At 37.9% G+C, this 18,884-nt stretch overlaps 1 protein-coding gene across 11 annotated transcripts in view; it reads left to right on the plus strand.

Annotated features, from left to right (window-relative positions):
- The first annotated feature begins 2,152 nt into the window (after positions 1-2,152).
- Positions 2,153-18,884, plus strand: part of Luc7l2 (LUC7 like 2, pre-mRNA splicing factor) — a 71,055-nt gene continuing 54,323 nt past the window's right edge. Inside the window, exons 1-6 of one of the 11 annotated variants that reach the window (XM_058575722.1) lie at positions 5,580-5,729; positions 8,359-8,458; positions 11,432-11,556; positions 13,355-13,431; positions 16,187-16,257; positions 17,845-17,939. In XM_058575722.1, the coding sequence (XP_058431705.1) occupies positions 16,200-16,257; positions 17,845-17,939 (153 nt within the window). In that variant the 5' untranslated portion in view covers positions 5,580-5,729; positions 8,359-8,458; positions 11,432-11,556; positions 13,355-13,431; positions 16,187-16,199. Of the gene's footprint in view, positions 2,613-5,470; positions 5,555-5,579; positions 5,730-5,793; positions 8,459-11,431; positions 11,557-11,601; positions 13,432-16,186; positions 16,258-17,844; positions 17,940-18,884 lie in introns of those variants that run through there. The other 10 variants (XM_046434235.2, XM_046434242.2, XM_046434233.2 and 7 more) reach the window with 10 other exon arrangements.

The following is an 18,884-nucleotide window of genomic DNA, read 5'->3' on the forward strand; positions in this document are numbered from 1 at the left end:
TCAATTAAAAGTGTGTGAGCTGGGGATGGAACTCAGTTGTAGTGCTTGGTAGCATGCACAATGCCCTAGATTCTATTCCTAACAAAAATAAAGACAGTAAATGCCAAACTATTTTAAAAACCCAACTATGCTGTTTATACTAAATACAGCTAAAATGTAAGCCAAGAAGGTTAATGTAAAATGTAATCAGAAAGGTAGACAGTAGATAAATAAAATTTCTTCACTGAAACATAATTATTCAAGATGGGCATGGTGGCCCAAGGCTTTAATCCCAGCTACACTGGAGGGTAAGGCAGGAAGATTACAAGTTCAAGGCTAGCCTAGGCAAATCAGGGAGACCCTGTGTCCAAAAAAAAAAAATTAAATTAAATAAAGTAAAAAGAGCTGGATGCCATAATACAATGTCTATACTCCCCCTGAAAGCTAGAGTGGCCGAAGCAAGAAGATCAGAAATTCGAGGCAAGCATCACTTGTCTTAGCAAGGCCCTCCGCAACTCACTGAGACCGATTCAAAAGAAAGAAAAAGGGCTGGGGATGTAGCTCAGTGGATAAGTGCCCTTGGGTTCAATCCCTAGTATGGCAAAATAAAATAAATTAATTATTCTTTTTATTTTTGGTACTGGGAATTGAATGCAGAGGCACTTTATCACTGAGCTAGTGAGACAGGGTCTTGCTAAATTGCTGAGGCTGCCCACAAGCTTGCCAACCTCTTGCCACAGCCTCTTCAGTCACTAGTATTACAAGCATGTACAATTATGGGCGGCTCAACATTTTGGTGTACTTTCTCATAACTAGTGTTTCTCACGGTAATGTTTAATAGTGCATCCCTCTAGGACATTAATTTGTACTTTTTTTCTACTGTTTTAAATCAGTTTTCAAAGGATAATGACAGGTCTAGTATTTGGATTAGTTTAGAATTTGAAGTTTTCTAACTAGAGAGAAATTTTTTGTCAGTTACTAAAGATGACTAAAACTTTTATTGGCCCATTATACAATTAAAGGGATCTTGGGACTGTGCTTGCTATTTCATGTTATTTTTTAATTGATAATGCATTAACCAGAAATGATACGTCCCAAGGCGATGTATTTACAATTATAGGGAAACAATATTAATGTCTCAAAGAATTTTACCAAAGGTTTTAAAAACACCAGGCAAAAGGTCTAGTTTAGGTATTTCCCGTTGGCTCATTTTGTTCTCAGAACAATATTGCAAGAGTTGTGTGGTTATATCCACTCAACATGCAAGATTAAGAAATCATTTTCTGAGGCGGGCGTGGTGGTGATGCCTGTATTCCCAGCGGTTCGGGAGGCTGAGGCAGGAGGATCACAGGTTGGAAGCCAGCCTCAACAATTTAGGGAGAATGTAAGCAACCTAGCGAGAGCCTGTCTTAAAATAAAAAAGGGCTAGGGATGTGGCTCAGTGCTTAAACACCCTTGGGGTCAATCGCAGGTACAAGAAAAAAAAAAAAAAGTAAAAGGTCAGTGCAGGGCAACAGGAAATCGTGGAGCCCCGGGTTTTCCCGTGGTCACAGTCGCTGACTTGCCGTTCTGTAAGATCGCCTCCTCATAAATTCTCAGGACACAGGTTAATTTTTATAGCTTCAAATATAGCCTAAGAGTTGCCCCCTTGATCCGACTGGGTAGGAGAGCCGGTTTCCCGGGGTACTGACTTCAGGGTACTTTCCTGAACCTGACATGTCCCGGCTGGGGGCACAGATGTGGGACAGTGACCCAGTGTCTGCAGTCCCGTGGAAGAAAGGCCGCGTCCACTCGGTTCGGGCTGGGCCCTGGAACTGGGATTATTCATCAGGAACACGCCCACGCTAGCTGTTAGGACAGGGAGTCTCTGTCAAACTGGTGGGCACGGTCTCTACTTACTTCGTCGGGCTAACCTCTGGCACATTTTGCTAATTGGGGTCTGGCCCGCCAGCACAGCCCTAGTCTCACTGCAGCTGTGAGGTCCGGGTTTGGCGCCTCGGGGCAGATCCGGCTGGAGAGTCGGTTAAAGTACCAGAGTCTCGCGAGATCTAGAGGGAGGGGGAGGGGGCAGCGCTCGTGCACGCGCCCGCGAGCCGTTAGGGTGGAACCCTCGCCCCGGGCCGGGCGGGCGGAGCGAAGACAGTTGGACGCCAGTTGGTGGAGGCCCGCGGGAAACGACTCTGCGCGAGGAACGTGCGCGCTCCCGTCGCGACGACGGTGGCGGCGAGCGGCGTCACAGCTTGGAGGGGGGGGTTTGACGGCTTCTGGCGGGTGGCGGTGTTGGAGGCGAGAGCTTGCTTAGCCCGTGTCGCGTCTGTTCCTGGAACCGGACGGAGAGTGAGGGCACGAGGGTCTCTTTCTGGAGCTGCTGTCTTCCACGTACACGTCGTCGTGAGGAGCGCAGCCCGGACTCTCCCGCGACCCCTCCAGCTCTCCTTCCGCACGCCTCGAGGCGGCGGCTGCGGCGGCCACCAAGACAGCATCGCACCTCCCCCACCCCTTCCCCTCATCCCCCGCCCGAAAGGGCCTGTCTGCGCCCCACCCCCGCCCGTCCGTCCGCTACGTCGTCGCCATGTCGGCGCAGGCCCAGATGCGCGCGATGCTGGACCAGTTGATGGGCACTTCCAGGGACGGTAAGTGTCTGCCAGAGCCCTGGGGGTGGGGGAGGGGATGGGGCCGACGTCGGGAAGGGGTCCGAGGGCGCACCTGGGCGCGCGCGTGTGGCTGAGTAAGGGGCTCCCAGATTGGTAACACGAGGTCCCCGGCTCCCTTCCCATCCAATCAGGGCTTGGCAGGCGGGCTTGGGGGGCGGTGACCGTGCGGATTGGCGGGAATTGCTGCCAATGGGACTAGGCGGGGCCTGGGGGCAGAAAGGAGAGTTTGTGCTTTTAATGTTGACTTGGCTGGGATGGGAGAGCCCACGTCTCTCTTTGCGTAGTCGGGCGGCCAGTTTTGTTGCTGATTAGGTACCTGCGGACCGCTAAAGCCCCCGCTCCCGATCTAGTTCCTTAACCCAGAGCCTTGGGTCGTCCCTCGTCGCCGTCCTCCAGAGTCCAGAGAGAATCAACCCGCCCCCTCCCCCCGCCCCGGGCGAAGGAAAACCTTACCCCGTCCCAGAGATGCACCATCTATCCCCACAGAATCAACCATTTTTATGGAAAATCTGACCCAAACCATGGTTTCTTGAAGTGGGTGTGTTTGGCCCCATTTTGTGAAAAGAAAAAATGTTATGGCCTGTTTTTCCGAGAGACCTCCATTTTGTTAGACAATTTAATAGAGGCTTTGTTCAGTAAATATTGACAAATCTTACATGCGCCCCAAATAGGACCATTTTGGAAATTTGATGCCCAGTGAAGCAGATTCGAGGGAAACAAAGAGATTTTTAGGCACTTAGGTTAGAATCCGTACAGAAAGCAACTACGTGCTGGATTATCTTTTGTCATAGCGAATTTCTAAGTAAAACGAAGAAATCTGTTGCTTTTTTGTTGATAATAATTAGTAATATACTCTTTCAAATTCAACTTAAATTCACGACAACGTGGAGGAAAGGTCTAGTTGAGTACTTTCTTAAAAACCGAAAATCCTTGTTTTTATATGTTGATTGTTTTGGCAAATAGTTTCTTAGCCATTTAAATGCTTTTTTCTTGAGAAGTTATTCACGTTGCTTGACTTAGGAGAAAAGGCCCTTGAATTTAGTTTATGATAGTTGCTCTTATGATTTACTTGAGTGATTTGCAGCAAAATATGTGAGTAGGAAAAAGAACTTCATTGCATTAAAATATTTTTAGCAATGCTTATTTAGAATGGCATTTCAGCGTTAACGGTTCAGTGTTAATAAAAACCCACACTGGAAACTTTTCTTTATAGAACATTAGGATAAACAGGTATAGATGACAAACTGTGGTTGTATAGAGAGAAGGGAAAGATTGGGAAGAAAATAGGTTTATTTGTGTAGTAAACTCTTGAAAATTAATGTTAAATAAAAATGCCATTGGAGTAATTTAACTGTTATCATTTTCCATGCGTAGATAAGAATGGTTATAACTGCAGCATGTCTTTAACATTTCTCTTTTTCTAGCATAAGAGAGGGTATTGGGAAGGGGTTTCATCTAGGATCTTAACTAACACAATTTTTTAATAAAGTCATAAGACTTACTTTATGTGATCCTTTTAATCCCTGACAGATACCATTTTGGTATTTTCTGCATAGATTAGATTTTCTGATATTACTGGCAAGATAATAGTTGGATCAAGGTAACCATCACCTGAGAAATTTCTGAACTAGGCAGCTCATCTAGTATTGCAAAGTTAGAGTAACACATACATGCGTGTATGTTATTGGATGTGTAGTCCCAGCAGAAAACTGGATTTCTTCAAATCCATTCTGCTTTGTATACAAATAAATTTATATTATGTGTCTGTCACTGGACTTTTTTTCTTTTGTTTTTGCCTCCAGACTTAGAGGATTTATGAATGAATTTATGTCTACGAGTCCACAATAATATTTAACTGAAATAACAGGACTTTCACTGCTATATTGGGTCAGAAGTAAGAAATATACCACTTTCAAGGAAAATAATTTTTTTTTAATATATCCAAATTATTTTATTTATTTGATATAATCAGAAATTATTTTCCTTCTAACTAGATATTTAGTGAATTTTACACATTTGATATAATTCAGGATATTTAAATAATTAGACTATTTTTTTTTAGCAGTCAACTGCAAGTTATCCAGGGATAGGGGAACATGGAGACATCTCTGAATAACATCATGAAATTTGAAACCATATAATGAGAAGTCTTGTATTAGACACACAAACTGTTTCTGGGAAATGATGTTGGGTGTATTTGGAAGTGGAAATGGGGATCCAGGAGGTGGGAAAGAGATGGAAAAGATAGGTAGGAGGGCATTTAAGGCAGCTTGGTCCTATTTTTTTTTTTTTTTTTTTAAACCCCAGAGACTAACTATGAAGCAGCCATTTTCTTTTTTTGGTTAGTGAGGCTCAGGTAGCCATGATCCCCCTCAATCTTCAGTGTCCCATCCTTGAAAACAGCTGAAGTGGCACAGGAGTCCTGGGGCTCTGGAAAAATGTTAGTTTCCCTTCCAAAATATTTCTTCCCTCTCCCCTTCCCAACAGAGTTTTTAATCCCTTTTAAAATTCCTTGGAGATTTAAGTCTGTGAGTTAAATGTACCTTATCTTGAATTACTTAAATGAATTAATCGTTTAGATTACCTAAACTTCACTGGAATCCTCAGGAATAGGAATTTTGGTGTCAGGGAAATGGAGAGGTAATTTTTGGATCACTGGGCACTTCAAGAAAGGACAGTCTTGGGTGAGTGTGGAAGTGGGGGGCTTTGAACAATTAGTGGGCAGCATGATGGTGCTGGGAGGCTGGGCAGGGGGATGACCAGGAGGTGGGAGAGGAATGCATAATGGAGGTGGGAGGGCCAAAGACAAACTTTGCCTTCTTTGCAATTTTGCCTAGGGCCCTGGTGGTGGCAACCGCCTGTGTGCCACTGAAAATCGTGCCGATGCCTGGCATACTGCATAAATGGAAGCAGGGTACCGCGTGAGTTGAAACATTGGTCACACTATATAAAGTTTGTATATGTGAATCAGTGTAACTCATACCCATGTAACTGGGGGTCTGACTGTATTTGGATTTTTCTGATAAGGCATCATGGGCTAAGGAAAAGAGCACTGAGCTGAGACTCAGGAGACCTGGTCTCTAATTGTAACCTTGGGTAAGTCACTTAACCTTTTTTGCCTCAAGTTAAATCTGTAATTTGTTCTATGGGAAACCAAATATTTTCCTGTTAACCTCAGAAAATGTTGAAAAGTAAATACATTTATTAAAGTTTTTAAGAAGGGAGGACCATAAGTAGATATTAATTATTAGTATATTTTTTCATTCCAGGTTTAAGAGTCAATATATTTTGTGAATACCTTTCTGTTTTAGTTATTAGCATTAATAGGAAGGAGACAGATATTCCATTTGGTAGCAGGGAAGAGCCACATAGGAAAACCCAAGAAACAGTTTGAGAATTGTCTGCATAACAGTTGGAGAAACCCTGTGCCCTCGTACAGAATTTTTACCATGGTAATTTTTACTGGATTGAATCACTTGTAAGGGTATCCCTTAGCAGAAGCCCTTTTGCTAACATATAGTTTGATTATAATACATTTCTGGTTCTGATCACTGAAAGATCTGAGAAGATGCAGGGAATAGGAATTAAACAGGGTGTGAGAGTGTGAATTTAGATTACATCCTAAATTTAGAAATTAGATAGGTTACAGAGGATAATTTGTTCTGAGGGTTCCAGATCTCTTAGTTGCATTAAATGGGAGCAGAGTTCATCTCTTCAAACAGACCAGGAGTGAAAGTACACCCTCAAAATAACCTGTAGATTGACTTTAATAGACTTCTTTGGCATCATGTGTTGTCCATGACTAAGGATTGATTGCATTTGGCAAGTTAAAGCTTTCAGATAATTTTAGCTATTTTTGGTGTTAATCTTACTAAACTATATGATACCCTTCCTTGGTTAATAGAGGATATTAATTGTAATAGTCTTCACTAGTTATATTTATGTTATAGTTTATACAATATGAAATTGAAAGGATACTCATCTTTGGGGATACCCAGAAGATACAATTCAGGAAGTAATTTACCTACTTCTAACATATTTAGTTATATCTAACTTTATCATCTGTAGGACAACATAACATGACTGCCTTTCTGCAAAATCAATAAATCAGAGATTGAAGTAGTGTTTTTTCCCAGTGGATTTTCTTCTTTATAAAATCATCTTTAACCTGTGTTTCTTGACTTGTCATGAACATTGAATACATTTTCTCTTAATTTTCCTTCATTAATGTAATGAACCATATTTATTTCTTGGTTAGCTATAAGTCATTCTTTTATTCCACTTGGATCATTCATTTTAAGTGAAGGAGGCGTAGCCTTTAATGTACAAGCACACATTTTTTACATAATGGGTACATGTTATCCTAGATCTTGTAAATTATTTAACATAAAACCTTTGGCAGTGGAGCCCAGTGGCGCATGCCTGTAATCCTAGCAGCTCAGGGCTAAGGCAGAAGGATCAGGAGTTCAAAGCCAGCCCCAGCAAAAGTGAGGCACTAAGCAACTCAGAGAGACCCTGTCTCTAAATAAAATAGGGCTGGGGATGTGGCTCTGGACGAGTGGCTCTGAGTTCAACCCCTGTATCCCCCCAGAAAACAAACCTTTAGCAAACCTAAGGCTAAATAGTAGTGTCTCTGAATTTCTATAACTTTGACTTCATGGTTCCAGGCATATCCATAACATTAAAGCTCTTTTAGCACCCGTATAGTGAGTCAGTTAAATTTTTCCCCTCACTTTGAATTTTGAACTCTAATATTTTTATCTATAGAGCAGCCCAGAAAACAGTAGAAATATTACCTCATAGAACCCTGTGTTATCCTTGGATTTTGTACAGTTGTTTAGTTCTCCAGTAAGCCTATATTTTGAGTCATTATTTCAGGTAAAAAAATAAATTGAAACAAAATACTTATCTTTGTATAAGCTATAAGCAGGAAGTAAATGCTTTGATTTAGTTTAGATGTGATGTCGTGAAGAAAAAGAGCAGTGAGCTGCAGGTTCAAGACAGGGAATTCAAAGGCAAGTAGGTGACATGGGTCAAGGTCAGGTTTAATGAGTCAGTCTTTAGTCAGTGAAGCTTCAAGTTGCAAAAGGTTCAGTCAAGCAGAGGGACTAAGAAGATAGGTATCTTGAAAGTGAGGAACAGTAAGTCTGAGCAAGACTAGATAGTGAGCCAGATGCTTCTCAAGAATGGGATTCCAGAAAGGTGCTTGGAATGGACTGAATCCTTAAAGCCGAATGCTATATTAATATTTCTTGAAGAAATATAAATAGTTCTATCCAACTTAAATCAGTTTACTAAGAAATTGTAGACTGAGAAGATGAAGGAAGTTCAAACATCTTGTTGGTAATGGAATTAGGGAATAAAAAAGAATAAACTTATAGAAATCTTATAGCTTCAGCACCTGCAGAAAATTCATTGTCTTTTGGTTTAAATTCTCATGTACTAAAAGCTGTTAGGGCAGAAATTAGAAGGCATGGCCAAATAGATGAATTTTAAAAGATTGAGGATATAGAGAAAAGTAGTTTATAAGAACTCTGAAATGGTCTACAGATTAATGTTTTAACTGAATATGACTTTGAAAGGTCAAAGACATCAGAAAGGAATATGTAGTTTAGTCATCTGCATAAATGTTATAGTATGCTATTTAACATTGGTCAGAGAAAGGAATTTTAAAAACTTTTCTAAAAAACACTCACTCAATATTGATCCATATGTTCTAATTTAGTTGTGAACCATGTACAACTGATGTTTGACCTATTTGATTCAACGTGAAAAGAATTAACCAGCTGCCCTTGCTGAATCTTTTGTCATGCCTTCTGAATATGGTAAATCGTTTTGCTTTTTATTTTCTTGAGACCTCAGATTTCTGCACACTTAATTTTCTCTTTTAGAGTTAAATTTTGCAAGGCTTTGCTTTCCATTAGAAGAAGTCAGATATTTATTGGATAGCTTATATTGCATACCTAGTTCTATATGTATTCTACCCTAAGGATAGTTTACACTATATACACTTTTCAGTGCTTGAGGGTATGTTTTAGATAAGGGGCTGATTCTATGACTCCCTGCTGTTTGTAAATAAAGTTTTACTGGAACACAGTTTAGGCCCATTCATATACATATAGCCTATGACAGCTTTGCCTTACAGCAATCCAGTTGAATAGTTGGCAGTAGTTATATGGCAGGCAAGCCTAGAATATTTACTATCTGGTCTTTTATAGTAAAGCTTTTTTTTTTTTTGTGGTACCAGGAATTGAACCCAGGGCATGTAACCACTGGGCCATATTCCCAGCTCTTTTTTTTAAGACTTTTTTTTTATTTTGAGGCAGGGCTTCCTTAAGTTGTTTAGGGCCTCACTAAATGGCTGAGGTTGACCTTGAATTTGCCATCTTCCTGCCTCAGCCTCCTGAGCAGCTGGGATTATAGGAGTGTACCACTGCTATAATAGTTAAAGCTATAATAAAACATTTTAGTCACTGTTGTTGGTTACTGTGGTCCCCAGTCTAGATCCCTTAACATAACTTATGAAGTTATTAGAATTCAAATTTGGGGGCCTACACACTGACTCAGAAATTCTGGATATGGAGGCAAGAAGATCACAAGTTTGAGACTCAACAATTTAACAAGACCCTGTTTCAAAAAATAAAAAAGGATTGGGGATGTAGTTCAGTGGTAGAATGCTCCCAGCTCAATCCCCAGTATCCAGGAAAGAGAGGGAGGGAGGGAGGGAGGGAGGGAAAGAGAAAGAGAGACGCCTAAGTGATTCTAATGCATATTAAAAGTTTGAGAAGCCCTGTTCTAGGTAAATATTTCCCAAATGTTGGTTATGCATCACTCTTACTATTTTGTATTGTTTTCTATTTATTTAATGTTCTTTCTTTGCAACTCACTCTCTAAAATTTCAAGTTAATTTATAATGAAGCTTAAAAACTACCCTAAAAATAATTTACAGTGAAAACAAATGGTGTGTTATAGACATATAGGTAGACTCCATTGTCACTTAAGTGTTTCCTGGGCTAAAAATTAGAATTTTTTGCTGGACAGGGTGGTACATGCCTGTAATTCCACAGACTCGGGAAGCTAAGGCAGGAGATGCAAGTCTCTGCAATTTAGCAAGACCCTGTCTCCAGAAGGGATAATTGGTGGGAGAGGTGGTGCATGCCTATAATCCCAGCGATTTAGGAGGAGGAGGCTGAGGCAGGAGGATCCCAAGATCAAAGTTAGCCTCAGCAACAGCAAGGTGCTGAGCAAATCAGGGAGATCCTGTCTCTAAATAAAATACGAAAAGGGGTTGGGGATGTGGCTCTGTGGTTGAGTGCCCCTGAGTTCAATCCCCAGTGCCCACCCCCATTTGATTAAATAAATAATTACAGGTATAGCTTGGTGGCAAAGTACTCAGTATTGCAAAAAAGAAAAAGGAAGAAAAAAATAATTTATGAGGTTTATTAAATACATTACTGTTGCCAAATAGAAACGTCTTTCCAGACTTAATCATGATATTTATAATGTGGATGAACTTGTTCATAAAACACAAAATAATCTTTCTAGTTATTTGTGAGAGAGGAAACTGTTGAGCTATTGATCCCATAAATAGAAATGATTGGCTGGGAAATTCAAACCTATGAGATAAAGAGAGATCTCGGAGACTCTAGAGAAGAGGTCCTTCTTTTTTCTTTTTTTGTTTTGTGGTATTGGGGATTGGGCCCAGGGCCTTGTGCACGTGAGGCAAGTGCTCTATCAACTGAGCTATATCCCCAGTCCCAGAGGTCCTTCTTGACCTCCAGGGTGAAATTACCTCATTTGGCTTAATTTCTCACCTCTCTTTTAGTGTTTTGGTCCATGGGAGTCACTCATTCTGTCACCAGGTCTGGAGGATTTTACCAGCCAGTTCCACATGGGAGTATGAAAAGAACCCTAGAGTAGGAACTGCATTATGGACATGGGGAACAGTGAAGGACAAAACAGTTGATTCATCTCAGAGTCTACAAATCATGTATTAATTAGTATTGTGAGAAATTTCTGTGTTATACTTTAATTTGCCTCATGGTGTTAGAGTGAGTACTTTTCCACAGTGGTGTTTTATATATTGGTTGTACTTAGGAGTATAGTAATTATTAATAGCAGTGGACACTTCCCTTAGTATACCCAAGTTGCTGAGTTATTTTAGTCATTTCTTTCCTTTTCTTTAGGAATTATGGATGTATTTGCTTCTGTTTCCTTTTTGGTTCTATAATAAAATAATCCTAGAGGGCACAAAAATCTAATGAGGAGTAGAGATTTACACATAAACAGTTATGTTTATTTTCAGATGACACATTCTGTGATATTGGTTGTAGGTATCTGATTTTGAAAAAAGTACTTTACAAAGTACAAATGACAAATACCTACATGAATAAACAGATTTTGCTTTGACTATTTCTGTTAGATTTAAAAAAGTGAATAAAGCATTACAAATGAAGTCCCTTATGTTCCCCTTTATGGTCTCATTCCTTTCCAGAGGAAATACTTGTTGTGAAATTGGTGTGTATCCAGTGCGACACAGTATTTCTGCTGTGTTGTTTTTCTAGTTTTAAGGTTCACGTCTCCTTCATGGCCATCTGTTTTTCATTTTGACTTCCTTTATCATTAGGTTGTCTGTTATCTATGTCTTTTTGATATTTACATTTCTTTTCTCTTATTTCTTTGTTGGTTTTAGATTTGGGGATGCTTTTGTTGGTTTTTATAGCTGTAACCAACCAATGAGGACTTGTCTTTTTTTAATAGATAAGCGAGCCAATCACTTTTTCTTTGATTCTTTTCAGCTATTTCTTCGTAGCCAAAGATAGCTTTCATTACTTCTAATTTTGTGTATAGAAAATTCTGGATGATAGAAGGCACCCGATATCCAGAGTGCGAGTGTTACTGTATCAGAATTGCAGCTCTGTAAGTAAGTATCAAAATATAAAATTTAGCAGGCTGCAACTTTTTATTACATATATTTAAAATTTTGTATAATCTACTTTTATAACTTAATTATAATTTAATTCCTAAAGTTGCTGAAAAGCAACTTTTTAGGTTTTTATAGTGTCTCTCATATCTAAGAATAGAAATATGCTGTTAGCCTTCCTAAAGCAACTCTTACTCTTAACTCTTTCTCCACCTCCAGTATGAAGACATTGATCTCTGCTAGCTGCCAAGATGTTCCTTGTATAATGACAGAAGACAGATTTGGGGCTGGGATGAAATTGTATCTTGGAATATAGCTATATTAATATTTCTGTTCTCACGTTTCTGTCATTACCATTCTGTTAGTTCTTAAAGATCGTTTTTCTCCTACCAAGACTGTTTCCCAGTCTCATTCTTTTATAAATGTTGTTACATGAATTAAATTTTCATAGATGGGTGGGCTAGATTTCAAAATGTTAGTCTTTAACCGTATCCATCAAGAATGAACTTGTTTTGGAATTTTTTTTTTAAGTGGACATTAAAATTTTTTTGAACTTATCATGGGGATTAAGGTGGGATAATGTTAGTACCTATTTGTAATTACAAATCGTGAATCAAAGGATTAAGAGGGATTGTCTTTCTGAGCTTATAGTAGTTCCCCTTGGTTTTGCAATTTTCTGGAGGAAAGGAAAGCTGCTACTGCTACTCAGTTCAAAAAGAAATGATATTATAGTTGGAAGGCAGACTGTTAAAACTTTTTTGTTTTCTTATATAATGAATATATGTCTGAAAAGTATAATATATCAAGCTATGTTAAATGTTTTCAAAGCATCTGTGATTATATTATGTTAAGATACAGCAACGAGTTCTTTTATTATATATATTGAATCCTATACTTAGAACTGCTTAAATATGCAGTGGGTGTAACTGAGTATGTTTTTTATCAAGGAAACTTGGGAGTAAAGGAGTAATAAGTTTTTTTTATATAACAAAGTTAATTTTTATAAAAGGATTTGTGTAAGTGAATTCTAAAGGAACAACAAAGGTAGGTGGGAAAAGTTAGAGTTGGTGAGAAAGTGTGAGGAGAGTGCAAAAGTAATGAGATTGGTTCCTGAGTATAGTAGTTACCATGCAGCAGTAGTCGCCTGCATTTACCTTGGCTCCACATGAAGACACAGAGTTTACTTGTGTACTTCTTAGGGTCACTTCTGCCCTGGAGTAGACTAGAAACTGGCCATTGGTCTCTATGTAGTTCCCGTATGATCATGTGGACTCTGGAGATTATATTGGATGAAATGAAATGATAATGAGAGAGAAGGGATTTGGGGATTCAAAGAGTTGGGGAAACAAAGTATCTTTAAATTTTCAATTTTATCACTTCTCTTTCTAGCTCTAGCTATCCTGTCACTGAGAGTTATGGATCTTATGTCAGAGAGAAGGGACCTGGCCTGTCCCAAGCCAGTGGTGACATATGACAAGTCTATCTGTGGGAGGGCTTTGGTTGCCACACTAGAAAATGTGGGAGGGCTTCTCCCTTCCTGCCCCCATTTATAGATGTGGGGATGCATCTATTACTTTGTGTGCTGTTGCCTTTTCTCTTCCCTCTTTGTTTTCCCTAAACTGAGCTCTAAGCTAAATTCTGTACCAAAAAAAAAAAAGGATTGCTTTTATAAATTGCTTGCCATTAATGCCTGATAATATACAGTAAGATAGGAGTCTGCATACCATTAAATATGTCAAATATTACAAATTTTAAGGTTCTTTTGAAATTATACTAAACTCAGTTCACTTTTGCTTAGCCTTCACAGTTGTTGATCACATAGCATGGTCATCCACTCACAGCTTAAAAAAATACAGGGAGCATCGGACAGAATGGGTAAAGTAAAATTTTGATGTTTTTAAAATAGCACATAAATCTATGAAAGTTGATTTGGTTTATTGTTTGGGAGGGAAAAGGTGGGTGGGACTGGTGGGGAAGGGGTGGGTATTGGGATAATAGCATGCACCGTGTACAATGTGAGACATCACATAGGCTGAGGTTTAAGTTAGGTATTCCTACTAAAACTTAAGTATAAGTCAGTTTCAGAAAAGGCAGGACCATAAAAGGCAGTGTTGGGAATTATAATGTGATTATTTTGACCTCCAGATAGAGGATTTTGAGTATAGTTTGGACAGGTGCTGTCTATCTAGAGTGGCCAGTCTGTATTCCCTGAGTGAAATCAACTGCTTCAGTCCACCTTGGTCTCTGTTACATTAGTGAAGGACCTGGAGACGACCAATATGCATTCTAGTTTTTATTTTAAACCTATGACTCGGGATCTCAAATCAGGATTATAGTTTATGACACCCATGAAGGGGTTAGCAAAAGGGAAATAAGTGAATTGTAATTTTGAAGATAGTTTCGTGGTAGGAAGTATTAATAGGGCTTTCAGTGTTTCGAATGGAAAACTGTTCACGTGCCAAAGTTCTAAATCAAATTTATAATTTGAAAAACTTGGCATTATAGTTATATACAAAGCCTACTGAATTATTGTGGTGGTTATAGGGCAGAAAAGACCTCCATGTGCTTATAGGCAGTCTTGTTGACTCAAATAACTTGACCTAATTTTTGCTCCATTATTTAAAAAAAAAATTAGAGGGCATCAAATTTTACCCCCAAAATGTTGTTCTGGCCCTGACTTTGCTATTTCCCTACATGAAGCTCTTTGCCAACACCAGAATTTGTTTACTTGCTGTTCACCAAACCTTCATGCCTCTGTAAGCTTTGTCAAAAATATTAGTCCAGTGTGGAATGCTCTTTCTTCTTTCCTTTGCTCTAAGTCCTGTCCATCTTTCAAATATTGGCTTCTACTTAATGCATGAAGCCTTTTCAACCTTATTATGTCTTTGCTGCTCATTCTAGTCTTAAAATTTTTTAAAGGTATCTCACTTTTGGAAACACCCATTTGGCACTTGAATCAAGCTACCTGTGTTATTGTTATTTATATGTCCTATTCTCTAGCAAAATGATGGGTAGGGTGCTTGTCTTAGCTGTTTGTCTTAAGCTCTTGTCTAGCATGGAGGCATAGTGTCACTTAGGTTGATTCTGTGATTTGGATCTAATATCAGTGTGCCAAGGCACTTTTTTCCCATTTATGTATTATTTTTTTAATATATGAGAGGAAAATTATTGGGAAAATTGGCTCACACAATTTAGATTATTTTCATATGACTATATGCCCAGAAAACTGAAAGATGAAGTACATCAAATTTATAAAATTAATTTCTTATGTTATAAGGAGATTTGGTTCATATTTGTCCTTTTTAAAATTATTATTATTATTATTATTTAATGGGCGCTGTTTTTACCTAGTTTTCTTTTTGAAAAACATGGTTTGGGCCAGATACTATAATAGAAATCAAAATTACCAGTATTTTTATTTTAAAAATTCTTTGTTGATTTAGTTAAATTATGCTTCCATTGCATAAGCCCAAATAAATTGATTAAATACAGCATGGTTATGTAGCCAAATTGTTTAAAAAATCTTAGCCTTAAAAGTCCTTTAAACAGAACTTTAAAAATATCAGTAAACAGATCCTTACTTGCTAGTTCTTGGTATTTCTGTATCTCGATTTATTAGGAGTTTTATGATTTTTTTGTTTTAGAGATTTCTATAATGACTAATATTTGATAACTGTATCTGTTGTGTTTGCTACAACACATCATTTTCTATCAAATGATTATGGAGCACCCATTCATTTGAAGTGAGGATTTATTTTAAAATGCTTTTTGGCCTTTAAAAAGATTGATTTTTTTTTTTTTTTTTTTTTAATTTTTAAGCTCACCAGGGCTACCACTTGCTATATTCGTATTTGGAATTGTTGATACTTTATCTGCTAGAGTATCTTTAGGGAACATATATCTTATTATTAGATTTAATGTGATTTCTTATGCAAAAACAGTCACTGTGCTAGAAGAAATGTTTGATTAGTAATACTTTGGTGAATCTAAATTTTATTGTAGGCCTAGCTTATACCCTTGAGCCATAAAATTGAACAGAGTACTAAAATGACACTGCTGTTGTATTGCCAAAAAGCTTAGATACTTGTAGCAGGGAGACCCCTAGATATGTAAGGGTTGGGGTTCCCCCCCTTTAAAAAGTTCATAAACTTTAAAATCATTAACGTAATTAGGGTATAGATTTAAAAACAATTTGTTTTTCTTAAATGCCAGGGAGGAAAGAGCCTCTATTTACAGATTTACATTCTAGTGTGAGTTTATCTTAGTGTCCTTCCAACATGAGCTTTAGGCAGACACTCACCAATCTTGATGAAATATACTTTTTAGAGACACATTTAAAAAAAAACAAAAACCAAAACCCAGTTGGCCCAAAGGCCACTTCCAATGTGCAGCCTTGGACTTTTACTTACAGTCAGTCATATTCTTCCACACTTGTGAAGTCAGTATTATTATTAAAAATCAAACAAACAAAAAAACACAAAAGTATAAAACACCCTGATTTTGTTCACTTTTGTTTTCATATACAAGAATCTCTACAGTCAACATGTACTTCTAGATGCTGTATTGAAATTGCTGGCAGAGTCTATTCTATACAAACTGAACAATCTGGCCCCTTGTTTCATTTGTAAAGGTTCAATGTATCTATGCCTGCCTACTTCAATCTGCAAGGGAGTGTCAGAAAGGCCCCGCAATCGCCGAGCCGTGAGTTATCACTAACTTTTCAGATGTGTTAATGAATGTGGAACAAAAGCAGTTGTGTTTAAAAGGAAAAACGGACCATCAAAATAACCTTTATTATAGTAGCAGGCGTGAACACTAAATGGATTATTCCAAATCGTGTCAGAAATAACCTACTAGAAATTAGCCTTTAGAAAACCTACTGTTGAACTGCTCTGAAGCTACTATTTTAACTATAAATTATTGTTCTTAAAAATGTATATACCCTGGTTGCAAATTAGAATGATCTTTAAATCTTTTTAACCACATTAAAACAATTTAAACAAAATCTTACCCCATAGTATTGAATTTAAGTTACGCTCTTCAATATAAGACCATTTGAAGGGATAAAGTTTGAACCTTGTTACTTCACATGTGAAAATACAGAAATTAATTTAAATGATTGAATCACTTCCTAGATGAAAGTGTATGAAGTACTCCAGGCATCATGTGAACTACCTAGGTATTACAGTCTCTTTTAGTACTAACAATTTTTGCTTCAGTAATTCACCAGTAGGTTTTCATTTATCAATGATGATATCAATTTAAGGCTAAAATAAAACACCTACATTTCTTAGGGCTTATCATTCTATATAGAAAGAGGAAACATCTTATGAATTTTTCTTTTATTTTTCCAAAGAGATTCTAAGCCAAAAAAAATGTAACTAACATCTATATTTTGTTATTAGAGCTAGTTACCTTTCTTTTTTTAGATTCTTTAAAAGTTTTGAGTTGATAGCCATATTCGATAAGCAGGTTGGATGCTTCTGTTGATTAGGAGGTGTATTGTTTTATATGAAGACAGAATGAATTTAAATGTACCCAGTTTGGCAATATATAGCACAGACTACATAAAACTTGGAGGTATGGAACCTTTGGAGGCATTAAAGTTAACATTTCAGTTAGGCAATGTGCCTTTGTTTGACTGGTGTGTAAGTCCTTCTTCCAGGTTTGTACGCTCTTAAACGCGTTATTCTACCCTCTCTAACTCCTCCCGGCAGCAAAAGGGAGACACTTCAACTGGAACAAAATAGTGGAAGAAATGGCGTCTGGGGTTCAGTGGGGATTCGCAGTGTGTATGCAATGTTTGCAAGATTACTTTTTATGTTTTTCAATTAATGTAAATAATTACAAAATAAATCAGTGCTTACTGTCAAGAAGGGAACATTGTATACCAGTAGAAAATCTCTTAGTGGGTCTGTTGCAATTTGCTTAACCTCTTGGAGCCTCAGTTTCCTCACCTGCAATATGAAGGAGTTGGACTTGATAATCTTTAAGGTCCATTCCTGCTCTAAAATCCTATGCTTTTCTGAAGTCCTCTGTTTAACAGAATGCATTGCTTCCCACTTTGACTATTTGAATTACATGTGCAGTACACATATCGCAACTGCATGTTGTCTAAAATAGTTTTTCTGTAGGATGTTATGTAAAAAAAACTAATCCCTCTTGAGCTGATTTATAAATGTGTGTGAATAGAGCCACACATAAAAAGTTAGTGATACCAGGGCTCTGAGAAAATAAATACTTTCTAGTTGTCTAACCTTGAATGTTATTAACTTTTCTATATTACAGGAGATACTACTCGTCAACGAATCAAATTCAGTGATGACAGAGTATGCAAGAGTCATCTTCTCAACTGTTGCCCCCATGATGTCCTTTCTGGAACTGTACGTATTAAATCTTTCATTTGAAAATTGGTGTGCTACAAAAACAGACTACTTGATAAAGCCCTCATTTTTTTTTGTCAGATTATTAGGCAATAATTTTTTAACAGTGTCGTTAGAGGAATTTACATTCCTTACATTGTCTATTCGGATTGATAATTTAATATTTTTTAAAATTTTTTAAAATGTTTATTTTTTAGTTGTAGTTGGACACAATATCTTTATTTTATTTATTTATATGTCATGCTGAGGGTCGAACCCAGGGCCTCACACATTCTAGGCGAGCACTCTACCACTGAGCCACAACCCTAGCCCCTCGGATTAATAATTTATATCTGTAATAATAGTTTTGCTCATAGAGGTTGGTTGATATTTACAAGTTTTTTCATTCTTCAGAACAGTTCTTTAAAAGCACTTAATTGGAAAGTAGAGGCAGTTAGCATAATACAGCATTTGTACATTTAGTTCAGAAATACTATAGATGATTTTTTTTTTTGGTGCCAGGGATTGAACTCAGGTGTACTTGGCTACTGAACCACATCCCCAACCCTATTTTGTATTTTGATTTAGAGAAAGGATCTCACTGAATTGCTTATCACCTTGCCATTGCTGAGGCTGGCTTTGAACTCCATTTCTCCTGTCTCAGCCTCCTGAGTTGTGGGGATTACAGATGTGCACCACTGCATCCAGAACTATAGATGATTTTTTTTTTAAATTTTTGTTTTTAGTTGTAGGTGGACACAATATCTTTGTTTTATTTTTATGTGGTGTGAGGATCAAACCCAGTGCCTCACGTGTGCCAGGAGAGTGCTGCACCACAGAGCAACAGCCCCAGCTCCTATAGATGATTTTTAAAGTTTACTATTAAACAGAGTAGATTTTTTGGGGCGAGGCAGGGAGCACTTAATCACTGAACCACAACCCCAGTCTTTTTTTTTGGAGACAGGG

Source organism: Marmota monax, unplaced genomic scaffold (genome assembly GCF_021218885.2).
Source record: "Marmota monax isolate L192 unplaced genomic scaffold, Marmota_monax_Labrador192_F-V1.1 WCK01_AAM20220418_F8-fsc00122, whole genome shotgun sequence".
NCBI lineage: Eukaryota > Metazoa > Chordata > Mammalia > Rodentia > Sciuridae > Marmota > Marmota monax.